Source organism: Paramisgurnus dabryanus, chromosome 5, assembly GCF_030506205.2.
Source record: "Paramisgurnus dabryanus chromosome 5, PD_genome_1.1, whole genome shotgun sequence".
NCBI lineage: Eukaryota > Metazoa > Chordata > Actinopteri > Cypriniformes > Cobitidae > Paramisgurnus > Paramisgurnus dabryanus.
In genome coordinates, this window is record NC_133341.1 from 41,604,654 (window position 1) to 41,629,258 (window position 24,605).

General features: G+C 39.2%; 1 protein-coding gene across 5 annotated transcripts in view; it reads right to left on the minus strand.

The window, feature by feature from the left end:
* Positions 1-24,605, minus strand: part of doc2b (double C2-like domains, beta) — a 276,973-nt gene that overhangs the window by 195,278 nt on the left and 57,090 nt on the right. For all 5 annotated transcript variants that reach the window (XM_065284219.2, XM_065284218.2, XM_065284217.2 and 2 more), the window contains 2 exons: positions 17,331-17,429; positions 13,979-14,137 (listed from right to left, as the gene is read on the minus strand). In XM_065284219.2, coding sequence (XP_065140291.1) covers positions 13,979-14,137; positions 17,331-17,429 — 258 coding nt within the window. The remainder of the gene's footprint in view (positions 1-13,978; positions 14,138-17,330; positions 17,430-24,605) is intronic.

Consider the following 24,605-nt stretch of genomic DNA (forward strand, 5'->3'; position numbering starts at 1 on the left):
TTAACAGTTTACTTCCTGGGATTGGTGATGTAGACAAGATCGACATTATCATAATTCCTCCCGCTTTGACTCACAGCCTGTAAGTTAACTCCTGTCAGCATTGCATTGTGAGCGAATCTTTCAAACATGGTAAGGAGCGTCACATTTCCTGCTGACGTCAGAGGTATTCAGGCAAATCACAACGTACAGATCAGCTGGCCAATCAGGGGGTAGTTTTGTACAAAATCTGTGCGTTTCAGGAAGACACGGTAATCTAGACCTACAAAAATGCACAGTATGTGGAAAATAATGTGTTTCTTCACCATAAACCCTGAAAACACATAGGTGCACTTCTTATAGTTTTTTTTCGATTCTACAATATACACTGAATACACTCAAAACAGTAAATATTGTCCGTATTGTTGCAACCAAGCCGGATGACATAACTATTCTCATTGTCCTGCATCACCAATCCACAAAATCCACATCAGCAAAGCATTGTGAAATCTCCAGCCTCGTGAGAACCACATAAATATGAAATATGAAGGAGCGTCAATGTTATTTCCCTCTGCATACCATTCCAGCTAAATGACAGACCTGAGCCTCTCCTATTAGAATAAAGCACTGGGATCAAAGAAGATTCAAGCAGTCCCTCATCACAAGTGAGCGATACATAAATCGCTGGATGTCACGGGGGTCTCTCGTTACCATTTTATTCAGAACGATTGTTGACGCGCCCCCTCCCCAAAATGATATTTTACGAGAGAACAGAAGGTGATTGGAAATACTGACTGTGGTAGGACCAATGTTTATCATTTATAGCTGCTATGATAAAATCCATTTGCTTGGCACTGTATGGATTTATCCCAATATATAAAAGTGTCAGTTAGAAACCCTTGAAGGCGATGATAATCTTCTCCGGATATTGTGTATTAAGCCGCCTTACCAGAGGAATCAAATGTACTACTTCTCAAAACTAGAAAACTTTCTGATGCGTGTAGCACCTGTTGATCTGCATATCATTTTCAATAGTCTAATCTCTGATATTTTCATCTGAGACTATTTGTTAGCTGTATACAAAATGACTTTAGTTGTATTACAGCAGACACTAATGCATCACTTGTGTACAAGCAATGCTTAATGGGGCATTTCGGGTGACAACTTCAGACTGAGGCGCTCTCCTCATCTGATTTAATGAGCATTCAGCCTGTTTGCAGTCATCAAAGCTGTGTTGCTTGTGGCAGGTTAGAGATACACTTCCTCTCTCCCGATGAGGAGGTGCATGACACCGCATCCCATCATCCGGCACGCACGGCCCGCATACAGCTAATCAGAGTAGACTAGAATCATTAATTATAGGTGCTGAATAAAACTTCAGCCATTACCCGTCTCTGCTAATATAATGACAGTTGTTTCCCACAGATCAGACACTGTAATGTTTTATTATCCGAATGGATTGTGGGTGTGGCAGGGTTGTTAGCAGGGTCCTGATGAGGTGGTGTGATGGTGTCTGTCTCTTAAAGGAATATTCCATTTTCTTAAAAGAAAAATCCAGATAATTTACCCACCACCATGTCATCCAAAATGTTGATGTCTTTCTTTGTTCAGTCCAGAAGAAATTATGTTTTTTGAGGAAAACATTGCAGGATTTTTCTCATTTTAATGGACTTTAATAGAGCCCAACATTTAATACTTAACTCAACACTTAACAGTTTTTTTGTTTTGTTTCAAAGGTCCCAAATGAGGCATAAGGGTCTTATCTAGCAATACGATTGTCATTTTTGAACATGTACTTTTAAACCACAACTTTTCGTGTAGTTCCGGTCCAGGCGCGACCTCACGTAAATGTGTAGTGACGTAGGGAGGTCACGTGTTACATATATAAAACGTACATTTGCGGACCATTTTAAACAATAAACTGCCACAAAGATATCAATTAGTATCAGTTGACATACAACAACGTAGGAACGGTCCCCTTTCAAGACGCTTGTAAACACTGGGGCGGAGTTTCGCGTTCGTCCTCTGTGACCTCTTGACGTCATGACGTATTGCGTGGGGTCAGCTGGCGCATCACGACCGGATCTACATGACGAGAAGTTGTGGTTTAAAAGTATATATTTGTTATTTTTATTGTCAAAAATGACAATAGTTTTGCTAGATAAGACCCTTATTCCTCATTTGGGATTGTGTATAGACCTTTGAAAATGGTCCGCAAATGTACGTTTTATATATGTAACACGTGACCTTTTTGGGTAGCCTATCTTATGCCTAGAATGAGTCAAGGAGGTTAAGTCTTATAACTTCATTCAAAGTTTGATCAATTGTGCATAATGAAATGTGCACCAAATGCATATAGGGTGTCAGACTCATAGATTTGCATAATTTAAAGTTCAGGTTTTAAAGTTTGGGTCAACATGTGGCACAGCTTTAAAACTGAAACTTATAAAATCCTATCAGAGATACAAAATGTCATTGAAACACACCCAGTGGCTTTGCTGTCATCAGGATTAAACATGTTACCCCTCGAACCCTCCCTCCCAACAGAGCCTCCCCACAAAACAAACCCCAATTTAACCCCTGAACATATATAGTATATATTCATTACTTTTTAACACATCTGTAGTTATTAGCTGGCACAGAGTTAGACTCTTTTGACTCCACACAGAAACAGCAATGCGTGCGGCATGACATAAGGAACATCCTGGACTGGTTCTGTTTTTCGCTCTTCTTTATTCTTTTTTTTAATGTATTATAGAAGTATCGGATCGGGACTCGGTATCGGCAGATACTCAAAATCAAATGACTCGGACTCAGACTCGAGGGCAAAAAAACCTGATCGGGACATCCCTAATTAAATTCATTACAATGTTGTTAAAATGCTAAAAACAAACTTGTGACTGCTGAGTTAGCGCTATATGCTAGTTAATGCTATATGCTAACGTTTAGGCTGAAGTTCTACTATTGACGTTACAGTTACGTTTTGAAGGTCCATACTGTAAAAATACAAACTTACCACTCATAAACGTCCATTAACACTCCAAATTAATTATTCCTCAAAATCTGTATCTTTGTCTGATACAGGCTCAAACATAAGGGGCCCTATTTAACGATCTGAAATGCAAGTGCGAAGCGCAATGCGCAAGTGAGTTTGTGGGCGGATCTTGGGCGCTGTTGCCATTTTCCCGGCGGGAGAAATAACTCTTGCGCCAGGCGCAAATCAATAAGGGGTTGGTCTGAAGTAGGTTCATTATTCATAGGTGTGGTTCGGGCATAACGTCAAATAAACCAATCAGAACGCTATCCAACATTCCCTTTAAACGCAAGGGCGCAAGTTCCATGGCGGGTTGCTATTATTATGACGGATTTACCAGGCGCACGCCAGGAGCGGTTCACAGCCGAGGAGACCGACGTTCTTGTAAGAGCAGTCAAAGACAGAGAAGTTGTTTTGTATGGGGATAGGAGAAACCCGCCCAAATCAGCGTAGGTTAAACAGGTGTGGGAGGAAATAGCCACAATTGTCTCATCAGCTGGCATCCCCAGGACGTTGCGCCAAGCGCTACAATGATGTCAGAAGACGGGGGAATCCCAAGCTTGCAAGCATAAATCGGGCACGCCGTGTAACGGGAGGTGGATCTGCCTCCACACATGACCTGACGCCAGCAGAGGACATTGCTGCGTCCACCCTCACTGCTGAAAGTGTTGAAGGCGGTTTGGGGGCTTTGAAATCGGACCCAAGAAACGCAAGCAGTCCAACCCCAAAGTGCACTTACAAATCAAGTTCATATACATTAAGGTTTCTTATGAAAATATTTAAATCGTTATTTGCATGAGAATTTTTTAACGCAGCCACACAAAATAGAGAAAAACTATCACCACAATGCTCACCACTATGATTTCCCTTATCTCATGTGTTAATATTTTTTATTGTAACAATTTATGATTTGCAAAAATAACTGTTGCATCTGTGTAGATTAGATAAGCAAAGTGTGTGCGCGTTGTGCGCGCTATACATTATGGTCAAGCATGTGCCCTTAAAATAGCATAATGAACCACGCGCAACGCGCCACTGACTTTAGACTAGTTTTTTTGGTCAGTGGCGCAATTGTTTTTTGAAACTGCAAAATAGCACCAGGGATGGTTTGCGCCGGAACACGCCCCCTTTTTTGCGCTGAACCGCCCAGGGAGCGCAAGTTCATTCCCTAGTTTGCCGACGTGCGTCTGTGGAGGGAAAAACCCGCTTTGCGCCGGTGCAAAATACGAATGATACATGCGTCACTGACAAAGTCAATTGCGCTGGGTGCAAGATAGGGCCCATTGTCAGTTTACACACACACAGAGCTACTAAAATGAGCTGCTCTGTGAAACAGCCAATCAGAGCAGAGCTCAACATTATTATCCATGACCCATAATAGATCATTTCATTCTAAAGGCAAATCAGAGGGTTGTAAATGGACATGTAAAACCATCTCTGGATAATTTTTGCACTTAATAAAGCAACATACCTTCTATGTAGAACAAGATAACATATTATTTCAATGCATTCTTTGGCACCTTCAATACTGATAACTGACATGCTGCTATATACAGTGTCCTAGGGGAAGATAATCTAGATCTAACACACCTAGATCAGAAGTGGCAGAAATGTGATGACAAACATGTAACAAATGCCACAGACAAGGCTTGAAAATAAAATCCTAGCCATTGGAGACTTCACGGGGTAATCCCTTTTACAAAGCTTTCTCACCACTGGGCATCACAGGAGAAAGTGAGATGAGCCATCTACAGCTTTCTACTGGTTAGGACATAAGCTGAGGCTTGAACTTTAGCTGTGGGTGTCTAATATTAAAAGACCCAAAACATTTGAGGACTTTGTCTTGAAAACAATACTGTCTCTTAGATGACACTAGAACGATAAGTACAATGCAGTATCATGTATTGTAAAAAGCATGGTACATAAAAACGTCCATCATTTAGTACCACGGCATATATAAAAGTATACAATAAATAAATGCTACACGCATCTGCACCCCCTACCCAGTCTCACAAAATTATGTACCTATAGTCACATAATTTTTTGATTCTATTTCGTGATAATGTCACGAATTTCCGAGTTTTTTCGTGATCGTATTACGAAATTCTGTTTATGTGTCATTGTTACGTATTGGTTACTCAACTGCTTTTCCTGTTTTCAAACCATTTTCGCTTCGGTTTAGGGTTAGATTTGGTGTTTGCGTTAGGATGTCACTTTACGTATTGGTATATACAATTTTTTCTGATAAATTTTTTATATTTTCAAAATTTTAAAACATTGTCGCCTGGCATTAGGATTAGAGTTGGTTATGGGTAAGGATGTCATTTTATGTAAATCTAACCCTAAACCGAACCGACAATGGTCAGAAAATAGGACAAAACAGTTGAGTAACCAATACTTGACAATGACACACAAACAGAAATGTGTGATACGATCACAAAAAAATGCAGAAATTCTTGACAGTATCACGAAAAAAAATCAAAAAATTACGCGACTATAGGTACCTAATTTCGTGTGGCTGGGCTGGCACCCCATCACTGTATTACACTGCAAAAAATGACTTTCTTACATAGAATTTTTTGTCTTGTTTTCAGTACACATATCTAAAAATTCTTAAATTAAGATGCTTTTTCTTGATGAGCAAATTGGCCTCATAAAATAAGTCTAGTTTTTAGATAAAAAAATATACAATTTAAGTAAATGTGTGCTTAAAACAAGCAAAAATATCTGAAAATGGGGTGAGAAAGTTTTTCTTGAATTAAGTGTATAAGAAAAAAGTAAACTTATTTCAAGGTTTTTTCTCACCCCATTGGCAGATATTTTTGCTTGTTTTAACCACACATTCACTTAAATTTTATATTTTTGTCTAAAAACTACTTATTTTCTTAGGTAATTTTGCTCATCAAGAAAATACATCTTGATTTAAGAATTTTTAGATATTTCTACTGAAAACAAGACAAAAATACTAAGTAATAACATCATTTTTCCAGATTATGGTACCACCATGGTACTTCTTTTACTGCAAAAAATATTTTCAAGAAAAAAATTCTTAGTATTTTTGTCTTTTTTCAGGAAAAATATCTTTAAATTCTTAAATTAAGATGTTTTTTCTTGATGAGCAAATGACCCAAGAAAATAAGTCTAGTTTTTAGACCAAAAATATCAAATTTAAGTGATTTTGTGCATAAAACAAGCAAAAAAATCTGCCGATGGGGAAAGCAAATTTTTCTTAAATTTTGTGTTTAAGAAAAATTCTCAAGATTTTTTTGCTTCCCACATTGGCAGGTTTTTTGCTTGTTTTAGGCACAAAATCACTTTAATTTGATATTTTTGTTTTAAAAACTAGACTTACTTTCCTGGGTTGTTTTGCTCATCAAGAAACGTTATCTTAATTTAAGAATTTTTAGATATTTTTACTGAAACAAGACAAAAATACTAAGTGTTGTAAAGGAGATGTGCTTTTTCTCGATATACCCACATCTATATTAAACAAAAATATTTACAGAGTGAGTGAAAGGTCACCAAAGTGCTCCTGCTCTTATTTATGAACATAGCTCAGGGACACAATGATTATCGAGCTGGCAAGCTGAGGTTAGCAAAACCCAGTGAGCAGGAGCCAGATAAAGGAGTCATACACACACAACGGATTTTGGCGTTCCGCTGTGCTGCTTTTTAATTGTTTATGTATGTACACCTGTTCCAAAAGAGATGGCTTTGACAGTTAACTGATCCTGTATATTACACATTTAATTAATTCATTAGCTTAAAGGTCTTCAACCTTTTTAGGCCGTGAATGGATAGAAACCCTTGATGGATAGAGAGGGAGCAGCGACCCCCGTACCAAAGCTATAATAACATTTACAGTATAGTGTGATATGAGCATGTTTACATATTTTGTTATGATGTTTACATTATAAATATTTTCAAAAAATATTTCTTGGCATACACAGGCACATACTGTTAACATACTAGACAAAATTTTTATTTAGCTGATCGTTTTGTCCAGTATTAACCTATCATACTATACATTTTGTCTACTCCTAATTTCATTCCGATAATATAATTTTTAATAACAAAATGTAAAATAGATGCTGATCATGTCATATGAATTTAGAAGCCACCAAACACTTCCATGTTTTCCCTCTTTAAAGACGTAGGGCTCTATTTTAACGATCTGAAACGCAAGTGCGAAGCGCAACGCGCAAGTGAGTTTGTGGGCGGATCTTGGGCGCTGTTGCTATTTTCCCGGCGTGAGAAATAACTCTTGCGCCAGGCGCAAATCAATAAGGGGTTGGTCTGAAGTAGGTTCATTATTCATAGGTGTGGTTTGGGCGTAACGTCAAATAAACCAATCAGAACGCTAGCCAACATTCCCTTTAAACGCAAGGGCGCAAGTTCTATGGCGGGTTGCTATTATTTTATATATATATTTTTTTGGGCCATTTTTTGCCTTTGTTGATAGACAGTAGTTGTAGGAGACGACAGGAAAGTAGAGGGTGGAGAGAGGGGTATGGGGTCGGCAAAGGACCTCGAGCCGGGATTCGAACTCGGGTCGCCGGAAGTGCGTTTGCACCATATGTCGGAGCGCTGCCCACTACGCCATTGGCTCCGACATGGGGGGGGGGGGTTGCTATTATTATGACGGATTTACCAAGCGCACGCCAGGAGCGGTTCACAGCCGAGGAGACCGACGTCCTTGTACGGGGGAATCCCACGCTTGCCAGCATAAATCGGGCACGCCGTGTAACGGGAGGTGGATCTGCCTCAGGACTTGACGCCAGCAGAGGACATCGCTGCGTCCACCCTCACCGCTGAAAGGGTTTGGGGGCTTTGAAATCGGACCCAAGAAACGCAAGCAAGGTCCAACCCCAAAGTACTCTTACAAATCAAGTTCATATACATTAAGGTTTCTTATGAAAACATTTTAACTATTATTTACATAAAATAAACGTAATACAGCCACACAACAAAGTTATGAAAATATTTTAATCGTTATTTGCATGAGAATAAATAAAAACTATCACCACAATGCTCACCACTATGATTCCCCTTATCTCGTGTATTAATATTTTTAAGTGTAACAATTTATGATTTGCAAAAATAACTGTTGCATCTGTGTAGATTAGATAAGCAAAGTGTATGCGCGTTGTGCACGCTATACATTATGGTCAAGCATGCGCCCTTAAAATAGCATAATGAACCACGCGCAACGCGCCACTGACTTAAGACTAGTTTTTTTTGGTTAGTAGCGCAATTGTTTTTTGAAACTGCAAAATAGCATAAGAGATGGTTTGCGCCGCAACACGCCTCCTTTTTGCGCTGAACCGCCCAGGGAGCGCAAGTTCATTCCCTAGTTTGCTGACGTGCATCTGTGGAGGGAAAAACCCCGCTGTGCGCCGGCGCAAAATACGAATGATACATGCGTCACTGACAAAGTCAATTGCGCTGGGTGCAAGATAGGGCCCGTAGTCTTTAAAGAGTAAGTATGGTGGCACAAAATAAAACGTGGCGATTTTTGAAGTGGATTAAAATGAGAACTATATTGTATGGCGGAAGAGCACTTAGTTTGCAGCAATTCGACCTTGGGCACAGTAATATTGACAGAAGTTTGAGCGAGTAGTCAGGAGTGATGATGTTACTGCGCGCCGAGGTCGAAGTAACAGTCCTTAAATAGGGAGAACATGGAAGTTTTTGGTGGCTTCTAAATTCATCCATGTTTGGATCCTAAGGAATGAATGGGGCTAGGCTAAATGCTAACACATTCACGAAGCGCTGTACAAAGATTAAGTGCATCTATTAAATAAAGATAGGGATGTATTAATTCATCTGAGTTGAGGTAAGAACATGGTAAAATATTGAAAAACGGTGGTGTTTTCCTTTAATTTAGTAATTCTGCTAGTGGTCAAAAATTGCACACGTTTTCTGTTGGGACAGTAATATATTTAAAAATATCTATTGATTATTAACCATCCTCTCATAGTACTGCAGAATAGGTGTTCTGCAGGTATAAGTAGCCTAACAAACAAATGAGAAGCTTAAATTGTTTCTGTCACGATGGGCAATGACATTTGAACGTTTTACTGCTATCACGCATGGGCAGGATTATAAACCAGCTTTTGCTATGCTTGCAGGAGTCTGTAAAGAGGCTCCAGTACATAAGGGAAAGTCCTTATCTGTGAAAGTGAGCATTACAAATTGGAGAGTGCTTCAGCAACTTGCACGCTATCACTGCGATAATGATGGCTATTTGTTTTCCCCCACTGAAAGTGGGGAGCTGAGTTTCTTGTTAAGGCAGAGAACAGAGAGATACAGGTGGACAATAAAAGCAGCTCATCATAAAAGACCAAAGGGAGACATGCAAAAGCAATTTGCTGTTGGCCAATGTCATTTGCTTTTAGCTTAAAGGGGCCATGGCATGAAAATCTGACTTTTTCCATGTTTAAGTGCTATTATTGGGTTCCCAGTGCTTTCTATCAACCTAGAAAATATGAAAAAAATAAACCCAGTAACTTAGTTTTGGTAAACCATTCTCTGCAAGCACGTAAAAATTAGGCTCTCCTTATGATGTCACAAGGGGATCTTATTATAATAATACCACCCCTTAATCTGCACTATCCAACCACGGCACAGCCATTTAGTACAGAGAGAGAGAAAATAATTCACAGCACAATTGAGTTTCAATTGCAACAAACCACCATCATTGTGATCAGTGTTTGAATTTCCCAAAACACCACATTTTTGCTCGCACCTACAAAGTGTCAATTTTAACATGTTATAATAAATTATCTATAGGCCTGGGGCGGTAACCGGATTACCGCCATACCGCGGTCACGTGACCTATGCCGCGGGTCTGAGCTCCTCACCGTCATAACCGCAAAAAAAAAAAACCCTTGAAACATTGGCCTGCACTTGTGTGTATATGTGCGGATGTTATACACGCAGCTTGTTAACAACCACAACTTGTTAACTGAACATTAACTGATATGATTTTAATATTAAATTGTCATTGAGTAGAAATACAGGTAACATTGTCTGTCACTCGTTTAAAGTAGAGACAGACGCGGACTGCCCATGCGCGCGCGAGACAGACGCGGACTGCCCGGGCGCGCGCGAGACAGACGCGGGTTGCCCGGGCGCGCGCGAGAAAGACGCGGGTTGCCCGGGCGCGCGCGAGACAGACGCGGGCTGCCCGGGCGCGCGCGAGACAGACGCGGGCTGCCCGGGCGCGCGCGAGACAGACGCGGGCTGCCCGGGCGCGCGAGACAGACAGACCGCGTCATCTTGCACACATACACGCGTCTCCGTGCAGCTTCCCAGCTATACTCAAGCACGGACACATATGCAGTACAAGATATTAAGTATAAATATTAAGTTACTCCCCCAAAAAGTAACTAATTGCGTTACTTAGTTACTTTTCATGGAAACTAATAATTATGTTACTTTTGCGTTACTTTTTCTTACTTGTCTGAGGCTTGATCTCTTTCAGGCCTTGCAGGTTTTTTTATGACTGAGTAGTTCTGCATTCAGAAATTGCATATTTCCATCGCAAAAATGTCGAGCTCTGGCCTCTTGGTTTCTGACTCAAACTGTTCCCACTCAGGCGTGCATGCATATAGTGCGTGATTTGATGTGACTACGTTAAGTTCAATTCCAGTGGCGGGCGGTGACTTGATGCGAAGTTCGTGACAACATGTATGTGGCCCGTCATGGGTGTGATTCCTTTTTTTTAAAGCGTAACTGAACCCTAAACCAACTTTTTTTGTTTAAGATCTGTAAGAATTGGGCTTTATTAGTGCCGTTCATTGATTTTAGTAAGTTTTTTGACATTTGGATATAAAGTGTTTCAATACTACAAAATATGGTGTAAAAACGTCTGAGTGCTGCCCTCTTCAGGTTGAACGGTGGCTACTGCAGTTGAATTTTCCTATTGGATGTTGGGTCCAAAAATGCCTCGTGACGTAAGCAAGTTCAAGATAACCACGCCCTTGTTACGATCTCACCACACACTTAGTTCGTCCCCTTTATCTTTGTTGGGGTCTGCTCACCTTTCTTGCATTTTTCAAATATTGCCAGTGGGTGGAGTCAGGCTCTGACCAGTGGTTTAGTTACGCTTTAAATATGTGTTCTGTGCATCGAGAGATTGTTTGTGCATCACGTGTCTTGTCAAAATAAGTGTCTGCTGCAGATGCGTCTAACCCTACAGTCACATTAGCTACAAAAGTGAGAGAGACAGAGCGAAACACACTCGCTTGATGGGCGTTCCTTGGCTAGTATCTAAAAGCCGTATCAAAAGTCACTTTAGAGGTATTGTTAAGTTACAAGAACGGTGTTTTTAGATTTAAAAGTATTTATTTCTCGATAAAAGTAACAAAATATATGAGATAAAATGCCAAACTAATCAGATATATACAGAAATATGCATTTTCCGCCATCTTGAATTATTTTCTCAGACTCGACCACAGACCTACGTCATATGCTGCTCCTTCACTCCGATTGGCAGTCGCTTTGTCGCATCGCTCAGCATTTGCATAAAATAGCCTGCTTGTCTATTTTGGCCCCGCCTTGCTCGCGCAGCGGCGAGCTCGTCGCTTGTCGCTGGCAAACGGCCACTCCCATTGCAAATGAATGGTAGCATCAGATTTTACTGTTAAGGGAGTGTCTTGCGTGTATTTTGTAAACGCGAGCGTCTCTTTTATCATAAACGGTTTTGACGCGTGTGCAGCAGGCACCTATTTTGACAAAACACGTGATGCACATCACGCAACAAACACATAGGGCTCTATCTTGCACCCAGCGCAATTGACTTTGTCCGTGACGCATGTATCATTCGTATTTTGCCCCGGCGCACAGCGGGTTTTTCCCGTCACAGAAGCACGTCGGCAAACTAGGGAATGAACTTGCGCTCCCTGGGTGGTTCAGCGCAAAAAAAGAGGCGTGTTCCAGCGCAAACCATCCCTGATGCTATTTTGCAGTTTCAAAAAACAATTGCGCCACTGACCAGAAAAAAAAAGTTTAAAGTCAGTGGCGCGTTGCGCGTTGTTCATTATGCTATTTTAAGGGCGCATGCTTGACCATAATGTATAGGGTGCACAACGCGCATACACTTTGCTTATCTAATCTACACAGATGCAACAGTTATTTTTGCAAATCATAAATTGTTACACTTAAAAATATTAATACACGAGAAAAGGGGAATCATAGTGGTGAGCATTGTGGTGATAGTTTTTATTTATTCTCATGCAAATAACGATTAAAATATTTTCATAACTTTGTTGTGTGGCTGTATTACGTTTATTTTATGTAAATAATAATTAAAATGTTTTCATAAGAAACCTTAAGTATATGAACTTGATTTGTAAGAGTACTTTGGGGTTGGACCTTGCTTGCGTTTCTTGGGTCCGATTTCAAAGCCCCCAAACCCTTTCAGCGGTGAGGGTGGACGCAGCGATGTCCTCTGCTGGCGTCAAGTCCTGAGGCAGATCCACCTCCCGTTACACGGCGTGCCCGATTTATGCTGGCAAGCGTGGGATTCCCCCGTACAAGGACGTCGGTCTCCTCGGCTGTGAACCGCTCCTGGCGTGCGCCTGGTAAATCCGTCATAATAATAGCAACCCGCCATGGAACTTGCGCCCTTGCGTTTAAAGGGAATGTTGAATAGCGTTCTGATTGGTTTATTTGACGTTACGCCCAAACCACACCTATGAATAATGAACCTACTTCAGACCAACCCCTTATTGATTTGCGCCCGGCGCAAGAGTTATTTCTCACGCCGGGAAAATAGCAACAGCGCCCAAGATCCGCCCACAAACTCACTTGCGCGTTGCGCTTCGCACTTGCGTTTCAGATCGTTAAAATAAGGCCCATAGTTTGAAAACGCAAGTAACACACATGACACTCCCAACACTTATTTTGATTCTTTGAATATTTAAAAAAAAATATAAAATTAATTAAACTAAAAAGTAACTTACATTATTTTTTATAAAAGTAACTCAAATATTAATGTTTACATTTATAAAGTAATGCCTTACTTTACTCGTTACTTCAAAAAAGTAATATTATTACGTAATGCACGTTCCTTGTAATGTGTAACCCTTAACACTGACAGAAAGCCGTTCAAATCCAAGAAACACACAGGCCAAACTACAGGAACAGGGCATTTAAAATTAACCTGGCTCCGCCCTCCTACGTGCTTCCGCTTAATTTTCATTTCGCTTCAGTACTACGTCTGGGACTGTAGATTGTGTAGAGGTTTGTTTTCTCCTGCAAAAATCTGCAGGTCCAATCAGCGAACAGAGGGGGGTGGCTAAGAACGATGACGTTGAGGTTGAGCGTCAGTTTGAGTCGTAGTTCAGTAATGGCAGCAGAGAACGACGTGAGAAAAGCCATTCGGTCCCAGGTTTGCTAAGTTTTGTTGTTCTGATTATTCGGACTTGCTGTTTCCGGCCGTGATATATGTCACGACCACACGTTAGCGATCGCCTATGGCAGATCCTGAGTGACTCTGGGCAGATCCAATAGTTTTAAACTTCAACAAAGGACCCTCCTTAACGGAAGTAACACTTTGCAATGGAGCGTGGCCAGACTCTCTGTACAAATGAAATGAATGTACGACCAGGTTGGACCAGGCTAATTTAAAATACCATCATTCCTACATTCCTACATTATGTTCTAATGAGTAACAGCAAATACATTTACTTCTCGTGGTTAAATAAAAAAAGCAAGAGCAACATATAGTATAGAGCTAAATCGTAAATTTTTTAAATGAAAATGTGATCGTGTGATTGCCATCATATTGCTATGCCATTGTTAGCCTGATGCAATGCGGTCACTAAGGTGCCCTGGGTGGTTGTTAGGGCATGTGATTGATTTAGGATTCTCTTTTCCACTAAATACCATATTTAGTTGACACTTGTCAGTATTATTTGGCCTATGGGAGAGATGCTTTGAGCTGTGTGTGAGGGCACTCACTCAGTAAGGTTCGGCCACGGTCTGTGATCTCATCCTCCAGAGACGGACGGATGCTTCGCTCGCTGACTGAGCTAGAAGGGCTTTCTTTGAGTAAGCTGGTTCGAGTTGAGCTGGAAATGCTGGAAGGCAACGGCGTCTGCACTTGGCCTCCACTGGATTCTAGGAGTGCAAGATACTGTAACTTTAGACAAATTTTACAAAAAATTCAATTACTACTTTTGGCAAGAAATGTAAGAAGCATTTAACATTGCATTTCTTAAAGCTGCAACCCGTAACTGTTTTGTTACAAATGAAAATTAGGTTTTATGCAAGTAATCAGTGTTGAAATTTGTTTCCTTACCTCAACCCGGTTCACAACAGTAAGCTTATAATAATGATTTATTATAGAGAGCTCTCTGCTGTGATTATGGTTCATTTCAGTTTGACTTCTTTTAAAAAAGTTAAAGATACAAATGCAACCTACAAAAATGTAGAAAAGAATTCACGCATGAAGCAGCATGACAAACAAACAAAGAAAACTGAACTATGCTGAAGTGGGATTCTATTGTTAAAATGTCTAACAGATGGACTTTGTGTGTGAGATTGTGTGCAACTGTGTTTAAAGGGAAAGGTCACAGAAACATGAAAATTCTGTCATCATTTACTTACACTCAAGCTGCGTCAAAGCCAAATAAATGTCTTAGTTCTGCTGAACATACACTGTAAAAATGATTAGTTGACTTTACTTAAAAAAATTAAGTAAGCGTAAAAAATTAAGTAAGCAAATTCCAGTATCCTCTGCTGCGTACGGTTGTTTTGACAAATGTTGTTGTGTAACAGTTAAGGGTGGCATGGTTCATGAAAAAAATCCGAACCGTTCGGTTCGCTTGTCTCGGTTCGGAGCGCGTGTGTGCCGCACGGTTCAACAGTTCATGGCATGCGCAATGTAGCCTCATGCCCTGTATGTGACCTCAGATAGCGTGTTTCCCTTTCGCACGAAAGAATAGGTGACTGGTTTGGAGTATAAGTACTGCAGGTTATGTTACGTGTAGAAATGGCAAGTGGGAGAGAAAAGGAAGTCTGCCCGCAGTTGGAGGATGCGCCAGCGTCGTATAAGTTTGGTGTGTGGAAACATATTTTTATTTCATGTTACTTATGATGACAGCGGAAATAAAACAATAGATAGAACTGCAGTCTATGGGTTGAATGTGCTCGAACAGCCACAGGAGATCGCCTTCTCTCCGACCATTTATCTAATCTGAGGTACTGAACACAATGTTTTACGTCTTTTCGTATTCAGCGCTATTTTTAGCCTTTCATTGATAAAACGAAAGCGGCTGATTTCCGCGTAGTTTCATTTTGCTAGCATGTGAAAGTTGCGCGATCTTATTTCAGAAATTGCCCATCAAAGTAATCAGGACAGAAGTGGTCAAAAGTGGACAAAAGAGACGGATGTAAATATTACAGGTTTAAAGGTTATGTTTCTCTCTCATCCACATAAACTCTCAGTATTAAAGCAGCCTCTCCGTGATAAACCTAAGAGCTACACTGAAGTTGGCATTTTGATAAATGCAAGTTATCTTTGGGTGCTAAAAAGGCACACAAAGTTCATGTAGATGGCAATACACATTCTCTTTTTTGCCAAATAAATGAAAAGCATGTTGAAATCATCAATGTCTTCCCTCTTGCTCTATCAAAATCTCATCTGGCTTTCCTCAGAGATGGTCCCAATAATGTGCTTAAAGTCAAATTCAGTTTGTGCATGATTACATGATATAACCTTTTTTTTAATACTGTATCCTAAATTATGGATAATTAATACATTAATAAGATTTCTGGAGTGTTAAAAATTAAAAGAAAAAATAACAACAAGAACCGTACTGAACCGTGAACCGTGACCATAGAACCGTGATACGAACCGAACCGAGGGTTTTGTGAACCGTGCCACCCCTAGTAACAGTATGGAAATTGCTTGCATTATTTTACCCAACAGGCTTCTAATTTTTATTAAAGGGTCATAGCGAAATCTGACTTGTTCCATGTTCAAGTGTTATAATTGGGTCCACATTGCTTTTATCAACCTAGAAAATGTGAAAAAGATCAACCCAGTAACTTAGTTTTGCAGTCCCTCCAGAAAAACGTGATTATGCGATTGCATGATTCAATGCATAATCAGCCAAAGTCCACATTATTTATGCGGGGGCCCCATTTTTTAAATAAGCCGCACTTTCACCACATAAATTGCAGATTTCTGCTTGCAAAATATGCGGGCTTTCATAATTTCATAAAATTGCATAAATATCCTGCAAATTCCCTTTCATTTGTTAAGAAATAGTGTCGCAAGATCAAGGATTTTTGCCCGCAACAATCACAAAAAAACTTTTCTCGAAGGACTGGTTTGGTAAACCATTTTTTTGCAAGCATGTAAAAAATTTGGTCGTTCACATTTCGGCTGTTTTGTAGCAAGTATGTAGCAAGGCCAATTATAATAATACCGCCCCTTAATCTGCACCATCCAACCACTGCAATTTAGTGCAGAGAGAAAGAGCGATCTGTGTTTGCATTTCATCAGCTCATTTGCATTTTAAAGGACACACCCAAAAACGGCACATTTTTGACAATTTTTTACATTTTTCAAAATATCTTAAAGGGTACATTTCACAAAATGTTAAGATATTTTGAAAATGTTTGTAACCAAACAAATCAGGGTCACCATTCACTTTCATAGTATAATTTCTTTTCCTGTTATAGAAGTGAATCTTGGCCAAGATCTGCTTGGTTACAAAAAATTTTCAGAATGCCTTCTACACTTCAAAAATGACTAGTTGACTGATATTAAATGGGTCATATTATGAGATTTTTTAAGATGTAAAATAAATCTTTGGTGTCCCAAGAGTGTGTGTGTGTAGTTTAAAAGGCTCAAAATACCCCACAGATAATTTATTATATCACGTTAAAATTGCCATTTTGTAGGTGTGTCCTTTAAAATGCGCACACATATTTGATCTCTGCACTAAATGGCAGTGCCGTGGTTGGATAGTGCAGTTTAAAGGGGCGGGGTATTAGCCCCTTCTGACATCACAAGGGGAGCCAAATTTCAATGACCTATTTTTCACTGCAGAGAAAGGTTTACCAAAACTAAGTTACTGGGTTGATCTTTTTCAGGTTTTGTAGGTTGATAGAAGCACTGGGGAGACAATTATAGCACTTAAACATGAAAAAGTCAGATTTTCATAATTTGTCCGCTTTAATTTGTGTTCAGCAGAACAAAGAAATGTATATAGGTTTTAAACAACTTGATGGCAAGTAAATGATGACAGATTTTTCATTTTTGGGTGAACTTTCCTTTTAAGTCAATGGTTTTATGCATTACCAGAGTCTCTTCTTTGATCAGTCTCAGACATGAAGGTCTTTTTGTCACTGCTGCATTCACTGAGCTCATCATCACTGCCGTCACTTTCACTTGAATACACTTCACAAAGAGAGAGAGAGAGAAACACGGAGAGAAACAGAGAGAAATAAATTCCGTCAGTTCACCCCAAATTTTAAATTCTGCAATCAGTTACAAGCAAAATTCAACAATCCGAACTTCCAGTAAAGTCCGCAAAGAATCAATAAAAACAGAGTCCTTTTAGAGTAGTTTATTTTTTGATAACAGGCAAAATAAATAACAAGTAGATTACATTAGTTCATATATTATAGCTAAAGTGTATCAAAAACGACACCGAGCTAACGTTATTGTGTAAAATGTGTGCTTTATAATATATACAATGTTAACTACAGATCGGCTACAAAACCTCCCTTCACATAGCAGTGATCCATAATCGCCATCTCCCCTCGTCTTTAGGAAAACCAAAACATTTGTTATTTTCAACGAGGTATTTGTTCCAGAGTCCGATGATACCCATCTATATGATATTCTATAAAATTTATTTTTTGTGTTCACTGAAAATCATTACTAAACAATTCCATAGACGCTGATTTACATATAAAGCACACAAAACTGAAATCAAGCTCCATAAAGAACATACAGAAGCACACAAATACCATAAAAGCAGAAACAATCGTGCTTGAGGCTCACAATATGTCCTTACCATGTACAGAACTCCATTCATCTATGTCTCGGTAAATAAAGTTGGGTGATTCTCACGAAATTGGACTTATGAGGTGTCATGAAATATTTTGATAAAAAAAGTAAATGCAAAGTAAGAAGCATACAGTTACAAACATCTCTTCATGTACTATTTTGCACATGATTTCAAATGACATCATACAAAGACATCGTTGTTTTTTCCACATTTAAGGGGAAAAGTTTCATTACCGCAACATGTCCATTACTGGATTTGGGTTGTTTGACATGGAAATATTTATAATTAAACAATCTAAAAAATAAAAAGCTTCAGTGCATGTTATACTATAAACATTTACATTAAAGAAAAATGTGCTATTTGGTGATCATTGGTAAATGTAGAGACAATAATAAGGAATATGAATGTGTTCAAGACCAATTTTCTCATCCTCCGCAACAATTTTCAATCATTGTTTATGCCCTCAATGAACTAACATTTAAAAAAACAATTGTTGGAGGGGACATAATTGACTGTGGCACTCAAGATGGCTACCAGGTAATCAGCTCTTATTTTTTCTCTTCAGATAAAAGTTGAACTTTTGTTTGTCATAGTACCTGGACAACTTTTTAGTTCTCATTACCGAAACATGAGTTTGTAAATGCATATAGTTAATGTAATATCATGTTGCGGTAATGATATTTTTTGATAATGATAATCTAAAAAATTTAAATAATTCTATAGGAAATATTTTTTAAATCCTCTAAAAATAATGGTTATAGTAAGTTCAGACCTTAAAAAAATTAGCTTCAAGGCTTTTTAAAAATTCTGGTGCTGGACACCTTCTAAATCTGGATTTCGTGAAAATCACCCAGTTTACTCTCTATAGCACCTTTAAGTATAGTTAAAGGTGCCTAATGTAAAGTTTGTTTGTTATATTGCTTATATAAATAAGCAATTTCTGGGTTTTGAGGACATATTTTAATACCCTAAATTAATTAAATTTAGCATTTTTATAACATTGTAAACTGCTTATAATGTGATGGTCATAAGTTACTAAAATATGTAACCCTGTTTGTGAAAACCCAGCTAAAGTAATTTTTTGTGGTGTAGTGTTTTCTAAATCTCAGAAATCTCATCATGGATTTCACATACAGGGTTATGTAAAACATTACATAGAAAATAATGAACTCACAAAAATGACATAAAAAATGTTTTGGATAAATTGGCTGGCTGGAGATGCAGTGCACACCGCACACTGCCCACAGAAACAGAGTGTCCATTAACTGAATGCTCGGACGGCGTAAATAGCTTTGTTGATTGTAATAGGAGCAATCCAGTTTTTGCGTTGTTGTTTTGAAAAATTGCCGCGGACATTATTAACGGCATCTGACAGTATCAATTCATGGTTCACGACCAGCAGTATTTAAGGGCTGGTGTATCCTATAGTGTAATTTTTCCTAGAACCGCCTAAACACAAAGAAACGAAAAGGACTGGCTCACAAAACACAATAGCGCAACACCAGGAGATGGGCATCGAAATTATCTGTCTGAAAGTCTAAATGATCTGGCCACAGGGTCATACACAAAGACATTTATTCTGAACACCCTGCGTGCAGAAAAACAAACTAACGCAGATTGGACAAACAGAACTGAACAAAAATAAGCAGAGGAGAGACAGAAACTGACTGCGCTTTTCAAAAAACACTCTTCAGGTACAGGTAAAAATACAGAGACACTTCTAAAACCCTTTGCATGGATGTGGGTCTTCATTGCACAGAGGCCCACGTTTGCTCCTGATCAGCGACTTCAGCCCAAGCTGAAAATTAATATTTTTTATCAGAGAGAGAAAAGGCAAGCTTGAGATCAGCGCTGTTCTGCCGTCCAATTTGCTGCGGCCCATCTGCTGTGGTTTCAATCAGAGGAAAGGGGTTGGAGGTGCAGTGCTCTGGTGTGTGCGAGCGAGCAAGAGAGGGAGACCCATCTTCTGTCTCCGTCTGTCACTCCCCCTCTTACACGCTCTCTCATACCACCCGTCTCTACAATCTGGCTTGATGAATAAAGCTACAGAGCAGAAAATTTTGTCTTTTTGCCGATCACACACACACACACGTATCAGGAGGCCCGGGCCTATGAACCATCACAACACTACTCATGTTTTTTTTTTCACAAAATTAAAATCTTTCAATTCAATGCTTCTCAACTGGCTTGCTTTAGGTACCAGATTGTTTATCGTGCATCAAGTGGCGACCTAACAAAGCACCAAATTAAACTACCATGAAGTGCATAACTCCAATATGCAACATTATTAACATGACAGCATCTGTGGCTTGTTGTCAATTATCTCCAAAAATAATTTGGACTCATCCTGCAGATTGCAAAATTAAATGATAAGAAATGTGGTAATAACAGCAAGCATGCATATGCAAGGCTCGCAAAATTTTTAAATCCTTGGTAGCCTTTTGGAAAGACCCCCTTTAGGTTTTGGTAGCCCGAAATTAGGGCTGAACGATACATCGAATTTTCATCGTCATCGCGATATGAACTCACGTGATAAACACATCGCAACAGACAGCCTTGACGCGATGAATGAAGGGAAAACGATAAGCGTATGTAATAAACGTTTGACCTATTACGTTTAGTCCTGAAGACATGCCCTGCGTCCCAAACCGCCTACTTCCATACTATATAGTAGGCAAAGAGTGCGAGGAGTAGTGCTTTTCGCCTACTATATAGTATGGAAGTATGCGGTTTGGGACGCAGCGATGGTTTGAGCGTTCATGCTATTAGGCCAATCAGGGGAACCCCAAAGTCAGCTACGCTCAGATTGATTTGTGAGGTGTCAGTTGTGACGCTGTGCCTGTTAGCAAAACGATGGCGGAGGAAGGAAAGAAGAGTGAGGAAAATGTGTTGTCAGACGAAGACCTTGTGGTGAAAAGGAACAGCACTTCAGCTGGAATTATTTTGGGAGAGATGATGCCTCAAACACAGGAACTGTACTTTTCAAAAACATTTTAACTTTTCAGAATGACACAAGCGCAGCGTGCAGGTCATGTGACAATAACTTACATGTCTAGCGTTTTCCACGCGTTTTTAGGCGCGACAAGTGAATGCCCCTAAAACATAGAAAAATATAAAATATTTATCGCAACTCACATCGTCATCGCAATATTAAACAATGTCACCGCACATCGCAACTTTTCCTCACATCGTGCAGCCCTACCCGAAATTAATTTAACTAGCCCAGATAAAAAAAATTATGTAGAGAATTGAATAGGAGTCGAAACATCAATCAAACCTACATAAACATCAAAAATCGTATATAAAATATTCAAATTACAATCAACACAAATATGCACTGGGTTCCAACTGAAGTTGTACGTCATTTTACTATTATTTGTGAACACTTAATATAACAACAAATTATTGTGCTTTTGTAAAATAAAAAAACAAACGTGACCCGTCTTCTGCCGTCTTGGTTTCCGTACATTTGTTTTGAGGAGCGTGTCACAAAAAAGAACCAAAACTCATCATATATTACTTCCAATGCAGGATTTACACCAGACGTTGACATGTTAAGTCAATGCAAAGACACGATTAGGCATCCTGGTGTGGATGGCGCGTTCCACGCAATTGAGCTTTGTTGCAGGAAACACGAGAGTTGAAAAAGCTGAACTTGGGCAGATTTCCACGCCGCGTTAACCAATCAGGACCTTGTTGTAGTAGTGACGTGATTACAGGAAGCGAGCGGAGTCTCAGCGGAGTCGCATAAGCCCCTCCCATGATGCAAAATTCCGCGTGAATGTTTCGAATGACTAGAATTTCATGCGCGGCTTTCAGGCACGAATGAAGCGAGTAAACTCAAACATTCATTCGTCCAACTACGCACAAATCATGCGTTTTTGCCGCCTCTACCGCAGCTGGTGTGAATGCACCATAAGGGTGTTTTAAATCGAAATCGATCGAAATTAAGTCACAGCCTCGAAAAAAGCTTTAAAAAACGAGAATCGAATCCAGACCTCTGAATCGAGAAATGTAATCGAATCGAGGATTTGGAGAATCATGACACCCCTAACTACTTCATTTGTTTTGAAATATTTTGTGCAGGACAGAATTGTAATACATTTTCGTAGCCCAATTGAAAGACACAATAGCCCTCTGACGTTGGGCTATCAATTTTGCAATCCAACCTTGCCAGGTTAGCTGGTATGTAGTCTCGCTTTTCCTTATTGCATTCATACTGCAGGTCTGGGAACAATTGCTAACCAAGGACCCCCAAGAGGCCATATGAATGACACATTAACAACCAATCAAGTTTCACTTTGTGCCGTGTCATGTTTTGGGGCGGGAAAGTCTCTGCAATAACAGACCTGTGTGCAACCGGTCAATCAAACTCTTGGATCTCAAAGCCAACATCACCAAATCACATGAGCTTCCTGGTTACCATCCAGATAAGGGTAAGCAAACTAAACAGAAAAAGTCACTTAAACCTGAAAATGAATCATCAACACAATCTCACTCCACTTCTTTACTATTTTACAAGGTGGCTAATTCACATGTATTTGTACGATCTCATTCACACATTTTAGTAAGACCTGCTTTGTACAAACAGTGACATTTGATATAGGGGTGGGACTTTTTACATTTACAAATTCATACGAATTCATTAGGATTTCTTGTAAGAGAAGGCAGAAATTATACAGCATGATACCATTATCTCCAGCCAGACACCATCTGTGGCTAAGATACAAGATAAAAGAATATAATTTCCCTCAGCTTACAGTGTACTGTTGCCTCTTTATATTCAGTCACATTACAGGCAATGACAGGAGAGGCCAAGGTACAGAATGAAGAAAAACTAACCTCTGCTTGAGGCCACGGCACTTCAGCTGATTGTTCGCCAATTGAAATGTCAAAAGACTTACAGTTAAAGGTCTCGGCAAATATGAAGTGATTGTTTATTTTCAGTCAAACAGAGACAGACATCCAGAGGGCTTCAAAGAAACACGTGTGAGTGCAACGAAGCGATAAATGAGATATTATACTGCCCAGTCTGTCTTCGGTAACATCAAGTATTCAAAATATTCATCGTGTTTTCTCTAAGGGATATTGGGTACACTTCACTCTCATGCATAAAAAAATAAAGATGTGCAAGGTGATAAAAAGGTAAACATCTTTACATATCATGTCAAAAAATACTAAGCGGTTTCAAATGTATAAACTACCAGTCAAAAGGGTCGGTTCACATTTTGCATCTTTTGTGTGCGCAATTTTTTATTTTATTAATGTAGACACGGCAAGCACGCACAAATAGAAAGGGGCCGCAGCGAGTTGAAAATACTACAACAAAGTTGTTGTTTATTAAAATGCCGCGTCGAAAGTGCATGGCTTTAAAAGCGAAATGTGAACCGCCCTTATTCAATATTTATATTTTTACCTTAGGATAGTAAAATCAAAACTATGACATTAGACAGATGTAACTATAGCAATTATGTTGTGACGAAGTCAAAAGTTAAGCTGTTTCACTTTATTATCTTTAATGTAGTCAACCTTTGCATTAAAGTTGGCATTTCATCAACCTGCTTCTAGAGGTCTCACCCAGAGTTATTTTTTTTACTCTTTTGCCGCTATTTACGAGTTATCTCGTCAATTATGAGTTAATATTTACCTGATAAATATGCCTTTTTGACGAAATTGAGCAAAAACTGAACTAAAAAAAACTGCATTTATGTTTGATAATCGTTCTGAGTCTTATCTCTCATATAAATTCCTTTAAAAAGGCATTTTTAAAGCTTTTTGCTCAAAATGTTGTATTTTTGAAGAGAAATATCCATATTTCAGTGGTTAAATTAGGTGGAAAAGGTAATGAAAAGTTTGTTTGTTTGTAAGCAGAGGGTCTGCAGGGCTCAACATAAAGAACTGCCCGGTGGCCCGGAGCAAGCGTGAGAGACGTTCGGGCCAGTTAAAAGTATTGTCACTTGCCGATCGGGCCAGTGCTTTACCCTCAGTAACTAAAATATATTTTCATTATTGTATATTATTTAACATCTTGAAAACAGAGATTTACTTGGGTAAAACACGACGAAAGAAGCAATGCAATATAATTTGCAGTCAGTTTACAGGTAAAGCTGAAAAGTGGGGAGCCTTTTTTCGTTGGAACATGTCTGTTGTATATGTAAACAATTATATTTGACTTTTAAATTATTATTTTTAAATATGTGACACTGAGATTTTTTTATTGGGGCCAGTGAAAATTTTGGCAGGGCAAGTGAAAACCTGAACCACTGGCCTGACGGGGCCAGTATAAAAAAAAAGTTATTTGCCTTGAGCCCTGGTCTGTTATTTCATTTTATATATTTGTATGTTTATATATTGAGAAATTAAAAATTTTCCTCCAAAGAATTTTGTGAAACCTTTGTGAAAATCCCAAAAAAAATGCTGGCGGGCAACTTTAAAAAAAAAAAAGGCTGGCGGCGAACGAGTTAAGCAGTTTTTGAAGAAGTTAGCATTTATTGTATGCTGATCTTTGCTGAATTTGAAAAATGACAAAGTTATGTAAATAATCAGTAGGTAAAATTGAT